Source organism: Vicugna pacos, chromosome X (assembly GCF_048564905.1).
Source record: "Vicugna pacos chromosome X, VicPac4, whole genome shotgun sequence".
Classification (NCBI taxonomy): Eukaryota; Metazoa; Chordata; class Mammalia; order Artiodactyla; family Camelidae; genus Vicugna; species Vicugna pacos.
The window spans coordinates 113564468-113576670 of record NC_133023.1 but is presented as its reverse complement, the minus strand read 5'-3'; the positions used below and the strand labels follow the sequence as shown (position 1 = coordinate 113576670).

At 36.8% G+C, this 12203-nt stretch overlaps 1 protein-coding gene across 3 annotated transcripts in view; it reads left to right on the top strand.

Moving 5' to 3' along the window:
- The window catches only part of TMLHE (trimethyllysine hydroxylase, epsilon), a 58372-nt gene extending 56970 nt beyond the window's left edge, over nucleotides 1-1402 (top strand). For all 3 annotated transcript variants that reach the window (XM_072956497.1, XM_072956496.1, XM_072956498.1), the window contains 2 exons: nucleotides 158-296; nucleotides 961-1402. In XM_072956497.1, coding sequence (XP_072812598.1) covers nucleotides 158-296; nucleotides 961-1092 — 271 coding nt within the window. In that variant the 3' untranslated portion in view covers nucleotides 1093-1402. The remainder of the gene's footprint in view (nucleotides 1-157; nucleotides 297-960) is intronic.
- The last annotated feature ends 10801 nt before the right edge of the window (nucleotides 1403-12203 follow it).

The window sequence follows — 12203 nt, the reverse complement described above, 5'->3', positions numbered from 1 at the left end:
AAATTCTATAGTCCTGACAGAACACTGACTTACTATTGTCACTTCATCTCTGGTACAAGTAACAAATGTAGGGAAAGCCTTATATAAAATTGCTGAATAAACAACAGATGTCTTTAACATATGTTTGAGGTCTTTCTTTCTCATGATTTCATCTTAGGTACAACAACTATGACCGGGCTGTCATCAATACCGTACCTTATGATGTTGTTCATCGCTGGTATACAGCACACCGGACTCTCACAATAGAGTTGAGGAGACCTGAGAATGAGCTTTGGGTCAAACTAAAGCCTGGCAGGGTGGGTGCCAAAATCTAAAGATGTTAAGTATGCTTGTTATACTGAAGCAGTAAAGAATGGGTACTTATTTAATATGTGAGTCAAAATGTTGGAAAGGTAAAAGAGAAAAGAGTCCTGGATGTTGGCCCTGCTCCTTACCACTCCACTCACTGGGTGGAGCCTGTTCTTTTTCCTTCCAGCATGTTAATATACCAATGACTCAGTGATTCTGTATTGTCAGGGGGTTGAACTAGATAGTCCCTAAGGGTACTTCTGGCTTTATGATTCCTTTTTTCTTTTATCTCCTGAAATTTCCTCTGAATGAATAATATCTCAAGCTTGGCATAAAACACAATAAAATAGTTTAACCCTTTGAGAACATATATAATAATAATTAAAGAGAAAAGAAAAAGAAGTTGATGGTCTGGTTTGCTTTGATAAGAGAATAATTACTCAAGAAACATAAGCTCTTCAGGTGCAGGACCTATTACCTACTGTTGCCTTTGTAACTTCCAAGGCTATGCACATCCTAGTTTCTAAATGTTTAATCTCAAAAGAAAAATACTTCATTGAATGTAATCAGGAACAACCTACAATTTTCCTTTTAAATTACCTCTTCTGATTCAGGGTTCCTTTGTCCTGCCCTTATTCTAAGTGTTTTTCCTCTCTTTTTTCCCATTCACAGGTCCTATTTGTAGACAACTGGCGTGTCCTACATGGCAGGGAATCCTTCACTGGCTACCGCCAACTCTGTGGCTGCTATTTAACAAGGGATGATGTATTAAACACTGCTCGTCTCTTGGGGCTTCAGGCTTAAAATTGACAGCATTGGAATTATGAACATATCTGACATCCCAGCTACCAGAATTTCATATCAGCAGAATCATATTGTGTCAAAATGTACTTCAAGTTGTCTCTTTACCTCATCACATGAAACAAAACCTCCCCCTTCTCTAGTAGGGGAAACCTTAGAGAGGCCTCTGAGATAGCTGATGTTAGGCCATGTAGTGTGGTGGCTTTCTTCCCCAAGTTATAACATGGACTTATTCATTTTTTAGACCTATTATTGTAATTTTGGCCAATCTGCTTAAGAAATATAATCACTGCATTGATAGGGAAACAATAATCATCGCCAGGTAAAAATTTGTTTCAACTAGATCAGTTAGAAAGAAATGCATTCTAGGAATAACAAGTCTTAGTGGAACAGAGATTTGTAACATTTTTGTTCTTATAACACCTTAATACCCTTAAAAGTTACTAAGGACCCCAAAGAATGCTTGGATATGGATTATCATATCTTAATTCTATTACATATTAAGACTGAAAACTGTTTAAAATTCAAGAACACAAAAGCATACATCCCTCAGCTATCAGAAACATGACATCATCACATGTCATGTAGCCTCTGGAAAATTCATGAGATAATGAAAGTGAAAAAGGTACTATACCTTAATGTTGTTATTAAAAATTGTTTTTAATCCACAGACCCACTAAGAGGGTCTCAGGGACTGCTTTGGGTGTATTCAGATTCCACTTTGAGAGCCAATTGACTGGAGGATACCTTGCGACAGTCCTTTACATAGACCTGTGGATGAAAGAGTTTAACCGAAGCCCTAGATTTTTTTCTATGATCTCCTAGAACTAGAAGTATCGTAGGAATTGCTTGATAGCACAAGATCAGTGATAAGGTGGGAACTGAATACAAATATAGTGTTTTATCTTGTGAGAAGAGTTATCTCTATCCAAGTCATCTCTCAAGGAGTTAAACTAAGAAATCAAAAGCAAGTTGCAATCTGTTTTCCTCCATGTCTGCTGACTTTTTTTTTTGCTTTTTCTTCTCCTATTTTAAAATATTATACATGTTAATTGCTGAAACTTGATTGAGTTAAATATAATACCTTGTTTCTTTTATTTTCAATGGCTTTCCTTTACATGTGGAGAGAGAGAGGGAAAGAGACAGAGAGATAGGCATGAGGTTTATTTCCCCTTGGCTTTCATTGAAGGTGAAGCTGTACAGTAACCACATGGACTGCTATAGAATGATGAAAGACAATCCATGATGTGCACAAGAGGGAAAAAGGCATTATCAGTGAGGACGAGAGTCACAAATCAAAGAAAAGTCAGTATTTTGACAGAGAATAGAGCCTAATCTGATGTCTTCAGTAAGTTCCTAGTTGATATTTAATAGTTTGTGCATTATTTTATTGACCCATCCAGTGCTCCAAAATATGTTCTCAAAATATTTCTGCATTTTAGTTGTGCTATGTAGGAATTTTCAGGGGTCTTCCATGAAATGTGGTTTCCTCTTGTGTTGAAAGATTAATGATTAAGTTCATGTCTTAAAGAGGATACCCTTTAGCAATCAGAATAGGAATAACAACATTTTGACATACAACCTTTTCTCTCTACTATTATGTACTCCTAAAATGTGTAACCATTAGACTTCACCAGGATATCTACCTTTTTTGAACTTTTGCCTAAATTACCTTGAAAATTACAGTATAACTGAAGTCAGCATTGATTTATGACAACCAAGGAACATATTCATGATCCTGGAGAGATAAGGGCACAGATCAATATTCTCCCTTACTGAAGGGCTCCCTTTAGTTTCTGTCTTCCTTGGAACGTGATTCATTCATTATTTCATCCTCAGGTTCCTAAATTTTCCATCAATACTTTTGTACAATGTACTCCCCAGAGGAAGAAAGAGAGAAAGGAATTATTTGAGTGTTGATCATGGTCATTGAGAATTTTCTATATGAGAAATTTCTTTTTTATATCTCTTTTCTGGTCTTCTTGAAAATGTAAGCATGGGTCTATATCTGCCAGGTTTACTATAAAATCACTTTTGCCTTTCACTATAGTGGAATGTTATGAGTAGGATTAAGAGCACAGCACTTAACATGGTGTTTTATAACATAGTCATTTCATAGTACAGATTTGTTGGAATAAGAATAAATTAATGAATTCTTTTCAAACAAACTCACTAGAAAATACCACATTCTCTGTATGTCTTTTTGTGTTTGGCAGTTAACTGGCACTGAATTTTGTTCACCTTCATCTACAGTGGCCAAGCATCCAAGTGTGCCTAGACTGAGAGGTTTCCTGGGCTTCAGAAGATACAGTTTTAAAACTGAGAAAGTTCCACACAAATCCAGACTGCTGGTTCTATCTTCTTGCTGCTAGATAGAGTTTGCTCTTCTGTTTGCTGTTCTTCAGTTTAAAATGAAGACCTTGGGTGGGAAGGGATAGACTGGGATTTCAAAATTGTAGAATAGATAAACAAGATTACACTGTATAGCACAGGGAAATATACACAAAATGTTATGATAACTCAGAGAGAAAAAATGTGACAATGAGTGTGTATATGTCCATGAATGACTGAAAAATTGTGCTGAACACTGGAATTTGACGCAACATTGTAAGATGATTATAAATCAATAAGAAATGTTAAAAAAATAAAATAAATAAAATAAAATGTAGACCTTGGAGTAGGCAGCATCTAAAGGCGCTGCCACGCTATAATTTTGTTTGGCCTCTAACAGCTTAAGTTTTTTCAAATTGGTATAGTAAGGAAAATACCTACCTCACAGGGTTTTTTTTGATAAATTTGTAATTATTAAATAAGATGTTTATGGCACATAATGATGACCAGTAATAATAGCTAACTCTTATATAGTGCTTGCTATATGCCAGACATTGTTCTAAGTGCTTTTTTTAACTTTTGTTTTATTGAAGTATAGTCAGTTTACAATGTTGTGTCAATTTCTGGTGTACAGCATAATGATTCGGTCATGCATGAATATACATATATTCATTTTCATATTCTTTTTCACCATAAGTTACTACAAGATATCGAATATAGTTCCCTGTGCTATACCGTATAAACTTGTTTATCTATTTTGTGTATACCTGTCAGTATCTGCAAATCTCAAACTCCCAATTTATCGCTTCACACCCCTTCCCCCCTGGTAACCATAAGTTTATTTTCTATGTCTGTGAGTTCTAACTGCTTTTAATCTTCACTACAACCCTATTTCCATTGTATGAACAAACAAACAGAGGCAACAAGAGATAAAGTGGCTTACCCAAGGTCACACAGCTAAATAAGTGTCAGAGTTTGGATCAGAACCTTGACAATCTGGCCACAGGGACAGTGCATTTAACTAATTTGCCATATTGCTCAAAAAATGTTAAAATTTAATAAATATCAGAAGATCAAGATGATGGAGTAGGAGGATGCTGAGATCACCTCCTCCCACAAATACATCAAAAATACATCTACATTTGGAGCAACTTGCTGAAAACAAATTGAAAATTAGCAGAAACACTCTTCTTCAACCAAGCCTGTAAAGAAAGATCTATGAAGAATTAGGTAGGAAGGAAAGAGAAGTGATCAGGTCAGGACTCATACCCCTAACAGAGGACATAGAAAGGAGAGGATATTATGGCTTGGGGATCCTCCCTGGGTAGTGAAGGGTTCAAGACACATATTAGGCACCACAGCCCTGGGGTCCAGCACTAGGAAGATGAGCCCCCTTAGTGGTTTGAGAACCAGTGAGATTTATTTGGAGGGCTTTAAGAGACTCTCCCCATGAAGAGTGTATGTACACACTTTCTCACTCCCAGGAACAGCATGGAGGAAGTTGATTGAAAAATACCCTGGGCCCTAACCATTTTCCTGTGACTGCTCCAGAGTACACCCAGCCTGCATTGGTTGCCTCTTGCTTTAGTGCTGGTATCCACTAGGATGAAGGCTGCCATTGTCAAGGAGAGTGTGCACACTTAGAGAAAATGGAGCTGGTCTGAACCCCACCCTGGCCCTAAAAGGGGTGAAGTCTATCATTACCAGTGTGTTTGCATGGAGATTGAAAACTGTATGGAACTCTGACCAGTATCCTGGGATCATCCCAGCACAACACATTGAACCCACACCAGGTGTCTGTTCCAGCCCCTCCTGCTCTGGCACTGCTCTCCACTAGGGCAGAGGTGCCATTGCCAAGGAGAATGCACATACTTATAGGAACAGAGATGGATCAGACTCAACCCTCAAAGCTTCTGCTCCAGCACCTTGGGACCTGCCCCCAACCCCAATAAGGTGATGGCTGCCATTGCCCACAGGAGAAGCTCCAGCTCACATCTGTCTCTGGCTTCAGCCCCTCCGTCCCCAGCCCTATCTCCCTCCAATGTAGTAGCTGCCAGCATGCCCTGGGGGAAATTATGACCCATGAACACTTCAGATCCAGCTCTACCACTAAAGCTAATGGACACATGCAGACTAATAGGGACACTCCCACACAAGGACATCCTTTCAAATCAAGATAGTAACTGTTTCACCCAACTTCATAGACAAAGTTAAACAAAAAGAGAAGACAGAGGAATATGTTTCAAATCAGCAAGGAAAAAAACTGGAAAAACGCAAATGAAGCACAGATAAACAATTTACCAGATAAAGAATTCCAAGCAATAATAATAAGAATGATAAGTGAACTTGGGAAAAGAATAGATGAACACAGTGAGAATTTTAACAAGGAACTAGAAAATTTAAAAAAGAACCAGTGAGAGCTGAAGCATACAATAACTGAAGTGAAAAAATACTCTGGAAGGAACTAGCAGCAGACAAAGTGATACAAAACACACACACATAAGCAATCTAGAAGACAGAATAACAGAAATCATGTGATCAGAACAGAAAAAGAAAAACAAATTTTTTTAAGTGAAGAACGTTTAAGGGACCTCTAGGATAACATCAGGCATGCAAACATTTGCATTATAGGAGTCGCTAAAGGAGAAGAGAGACAGAAAGGGATAGAAATGGTATTTGGTGAAATTACAGCTGAAAATTTCCCAAAGTAGAAGAAGGAAACAGATTTCCAGGTATAGGAAGCACAGAGTGTCCCAAACAAGAACTCAAAGATACCCACACCAAGACATATCATAATTAAAATGGCAAAAGTTAAAGATAAAAGGAGAATTCTAAAGGCAGCAAAAGAAAAACAAAGTATCACATACTAGGAACATCCATAAGGCTATCATCTGATTTTTCTGCAGAAATTATGTGGGCCAGAAAGAAGTGACATGATATATTTAAAGTGCTGAAAGGGAAAAACCTACAACCTACAATACTCAGTCCAGCAAGGTCATCATTCAGTATTGATGAAGAGATAAAGAACTCAGACAAGCAAAGACTAAGAGTGAAAGGATGGAAAAGGATATTCCATGCAAATGGAAAAGCCAAAAAAGCAGGTGTAGCAGTACTGATTTCAGACAAAATAGACTTTAAAACAAAGGCCCTAAAGAAAGATAAAGAAGGACATTTTATAATTGTTAAAGGAGTGATACAAGATGAGGATATTACACTCATTAATATATGTGCACCCAATATAGGAGCACCTAAGTACATAAAACAATTATTAACAGAGATAAAGGGGGATATTGATGGGAATACAATCACAGTTGGAGATTTTAACACCACATTAACATCACTAGATAGATCTTCCAGACAGAAAATAAATAAGGCAAAAGAGAAATTAAATGATACAATAGAAAAATTAGATTTGGTGGATATTTTCAGGGCATTACACCCCCCAAAGTAGGATATACATTCTTTTCAATTGCACATGGAACATTTTCCAGGATTGATCATGTACTTGGGCACAAAAGAAGCCTCAGCAATTTTAAGAAGATAGAAATGATCTCAAGCATCTTTACCGACCACAATGCCAAGAAATTAGAAATCAACAACAGAGAAACAAAGGAGAAAAAAAGGAAAGCATGGACATTAAACAACATGCTATTAAAAAACCAATGGGTCAATGAGGAAATCAAAGCTGAAATTAAAAAATACCTTGAGACAAATGAAAATGAAAGCACAACCACACAAACTTTATGGGACAGAGCAAAGGCAGTGCTAAGAAGGAAGTTTATAGCAATACAGGCCTTCCTCAAAAAAGAAGAACAATCTCAAATAAACAAGTTAACCCACCAACTAAAAGAACTAGAAAAAGAAGAACAAAAACCCCCAAATGTCAGCAGAAGGAAGGAAATAATAAAGATCAAGGAGGAAATACATACAATAGAGATTAAAAGAACCATAGAAAAAATCAATTAAACCAAAAGCTGGTTTTATGACACAGTAAATAAATTGACAAACCTCTAGCCAAACTCCCAAAGAAGTAAAAAGAGAGAGCACAAATTAGCAAAATAAGAAAGGAAAATGGAGAAATTACAACAAATAAGATAGAAATACAGAATAGCATACGAGAATATTACGAAAAACTATATGGAACCAAACTGGATAACCTAGAGGAGATGGACAAGTTTCTGGAAACATACTGTCCCCCAAGACTGTATCAAGAAGAAACTGACCACTTGAACAAAAACTGATCACTAGAAATGAAATCGAAATAGCAATAAAAAACTGCCCTACAAATAAAAGTCCAGGACTGGACAGTTTCATTGGGGAATTCTACCAAACATACAAAGAAGAACTCATACCAGTCCTCCCCAAACTCTTCCAGACAATTGAAAAGGAGGGAGTACTCCCGAACTCATCCTATGAAGCCACCATCACCCTGATACCAAAACCAGGCAAAGACACTACCAAAAAAAGAATTATAGGCCAATATCACTAATGAACATAGACGCCAAAATCCTCACCAAAATTTTAGCAAATAGAATCCAACAACACATAAAAAAGATTATACATCATGACCAAGTGGGGTTCATCCCAGGGGCACAAGGCTGGTTCAACATACGCAAATCAATCAATGTAATACATCACATCAACAAGAGAAAGGACAAAAACCACATGATCATCTCAATCGATGCAGAAAAAGCATTTGATAAAATTCAACATCCATTTATGATAAAAAATTTTGCCAAAGTGGGTATAGAGGGAACATATCTCAACATAATAAAAGCTATATATGACAAAACCTACAGCCAGCATAGTACTCAACGGTGAAAAACTCAAAAGCTTCCCACTAATATCTGGACAAGACTAGGATGCCTGCTATCACCACTGCTATTCAGCATAGTCCAGGAAGTCCTAGCCACAGCAGTCAGGCAAGAGAAAGAAATAAAAGGGATCCAAATTGGAAAAGAAGAGGTAAAACTGTCATTATATGCTGATGACATGTTACTATATATAGAAAACCCTAAAAGGTCCACACAAAAGCTACTAGAGCTGATCGAAGAATTCAGCAAGGTAGCAGGTTACAAAATTAACGTTCAAAAATCGGTTGCATTTCTTTACACTAACGATAAATCAACAGAAAAAGAAAGTTAAGAAACAATCCCCTTTAAAATAGCACCCAAAGTAATAAAATATCTGGGAATAAATCTAACCAAGGAGGTGAAAGAATTATACACAGAAAACTATAAACCATTGATGAAGGAAATTAAAGAAGACTTTAAAAAATGGAAAGATATTTCATGCTCTTGGATTGGAAGAATCAATATTGTTAAAATGGTCACACTGCCCAAGGCAATCTACAGATTTAATGCAATCCCTATCCAATTACCCAGGACATATTTCACAGAACTAGAACAAATCATAATCAAATTTATATGGAACCAACCATCAAAGACCTAGAATTGCCAAAGCATTACTGAAGAGAAAGAAAGAGGCTGGAGGAATAACTCTCCCAGACTTCAGACAATACTATAGAGCTACAGTCATCAAGACAGCATGGTATTGGGACAAAAATGCACATATAGGCCAATGGAACAGAATAGAGAGCCCAGAAATGAACCCACAAACTTTTGGTCAACTCCTCTTCGACAAAGGAGGCAAGAATATACAATGGAATAAAGACAGTCTCTTCAGCAAATGGTATTGGGAAAACTGGACAGCAGCATGTAAAACAATGAAGCTAGAACACTCCCTTACACCATATACAAAAATCAACTCAAAATGAATTAAAGACTTAAACATAAGACAAGAGACAATAAACCTCCTAGAAGAAAATATAGGCAAAACATTATCTCACATACATCTCAAAAATTTTCTCCTAGAAGAAATAAAAGCAAGAATAAACAAATGGGACCTAATGAAACTTACAAGCTTCTGCTCAGCAAAGGAAACCAGAAGTAAAACAAGAAGAAAACCTACGGAATGGGAAAAAAAAATTTTGCAAGTGAAACCGACAAAGGCTTGATCTCCAGAATATATAAGCAGCTCATACGACACAATAAGAAAAAAATAAACAGCCCAATCCAAAAATGGGCAGAAGACCTAAACAAGCAATTCTCCAGGGAAGACATACAAATGATCAAAAAGCACATGAAAAAATGCTCAATATCACTAATTCTCAGAGAAATGCAAATCAAAACTACAATGAGGTATCACCTCACACCAGTCAGAATGGCAGTCATTCAAAAATCCACAAATGACAAATGCTGGAGAGGCTGTGGAGAAAAAGGAACCCTCCTACACTGCTGGTGGGAATGCAGTTTGGTGCAGCCACTATGGAAAACAGTGTGGAGATTCCTCAAAAGACTAGGAATAGACTTACTATATGACCCAGGAATCCCACTCCTGGGCTTGTATCCAGAAGGAAATCTACTTCAGGATGACACCTACACCCCAATGTTCATAGCAGCACTATTTACAACAGCCAAGACATGGAAACAGCCTAAATGTCCATCAACAGGTGACTGGATAAAGAAGTGGTGGTATATTTATACAATGGAATACTACTCAGCCATAAAAACCTACAACATAATGCCATTTGCAGCAACATAGATGCACCTAGAGAATGTCATTCTAAGTGAAGTAAGCCAGAAAGAGAAAGAAAAATACCATATGATATTGCTCATATGTGGAATCTAAAAAACGAAAACAAAAACAAACAAACAAACAAAAACAAAGCGTAAATACAGGACAGAAATAGACTCACGGACAGAGAATACAGACGTGTGGTTACCAGAGGGGTGGAGGGTGGGAAGGGATAGACTGGGATTTCAAAGTTGTAGAATAGATAAACAAGATTACACTGTATAGCACAGGGAAATATACACAAAATGTTATGATAACTCACAGAGAAAAAAAATGTGACAATGAGTGTGTATATGTCCATGAATGACTGAAAAATTGTGCTGAACACTGGAATTTGACACAACATTGTAAAATGATTATAAATCAATAAAAAATGTCAAAAAAAAAAGATTATACAACATGACCAAGTGGGGTTCATCCCAAGGACACAAGGCTGGTTCAACATACACAAATCAATCAATGTAATACATCACATCAACAAGAGAAAGGACAAAAACCACATGATCACCTCAATAGATGCAAAAAGCATTTGATAAAAAACCTATTTATGATAAAAACTCTCACCAAAGTGGGTATAGAGGGAACATATCTCAACATAATAAAAGCTATATATGACAAACCTACAGCCAGCATAGTACTCAACGGTGAAAAACTCAAAAGCTTCCCACTAAAATCTGGGACAAGACAAGGATGCCCACTATCACCACTCCTATTCGACATAGTCTTGGAAGACCTAGCCACACCAATCAGGCAACAGAGAGAAACAAAAAGGATTCAAATTGGAAAAGAAGAGGTAAAAGTGTCACTATATGCCGACTACACGTTGCTACATATAGAAAACCCTAAAAGTTCCACACAAAAACTACTAGAAATAATTGAAGAATTCAGCAAGATATCAGGTTACAAGATTAACATTCAAAAATCAGTTGGATTTCTTTACACTAACGATGAATCAACAGAAAAAGATAGTAAAGAAACAATCCCCTTTAAAATAGCACCCAAAGTAATAAAATATCTGGGAATAAATCTAACCAAGGAGGTGAAAGAATTATACACAGAAAACTATAAACCATTGATGAAGGAGATTAAAGAAGACTTTTGAAAAATGGAAAGATAGCCCATGCTCCTGGATTGGAAGAATTAATATTGTTAAAATGGTCACACTGCCCAAGGCAATCTACAGATTTAATGCAATCCCTATCCAATTACCCAGGACATATTTCACAGAACTAGAACAAATCATAATCAAATTTATATGGAACCAACCATCAAAGACCTAGAATTGCCAAAGCATTACTGAAGAGAAAGAAAGAGGCTGGAGGAATAACTCTCCCAGACTTCAGACAATACTATAGAGCTACAGTCATCAAGACAGCATGGTATTGGGACAAAAATGCACATATAGGCCAATGGAACAGAATAGAGAGCCCAGAAATGAACCCACAAACTTTTGGTCAACTCCTCTTCGACAAAGGAGGCAAGAATATACAATGGAATAAAGACAGTCTCTTCAGCAAATGGTATTGGGAAAACTGGACAGCAGCATGTAAATCAATGAAGCTAGAACACTCCCTTACACCATATACAAAAATCAACTCAAAATGAATTAAAGACTTAAACATAAGACAAGAGACAATAAACCTCCTAGAAGAAAATATAGGCAAAACATTATCTCACATACATCTCAAAAATGTTCTCCTAGAACAGTCTACTCAAGCAATAGAAATAAAAACAAGAATAAACAAATGGGACATAATGAAACTTATAAGCTTCTGCACAGCAAAGGTAACCATAAGTAAAACAAAACGACAACATATGGAATGGGAGAAAATTTTGCAGATGAAACTGACAAAGGCTTGATCTCCAGAATATATAAGCAGCTCATATGACTTAATAAGAAAAAAGCAAACAACCCAATCCAAAAATGGGCAGAAGACCTAAACAAGAAATTCTCCAATGAAGATGTACAAATGATCAATAGGCACATGAAAAAATGCTCAGTGTCACTAATTATCAGAGAAATGCAAATCAAAACTACAGTGAGGTATCACCTCACACCAGTCAGAATGGTCATCATTCAAAAATCCACAAATGACAAATGCTGGAGAGGCTGTGGAGAAAAGGGAACCCTCCTTCACCGCTGGTGG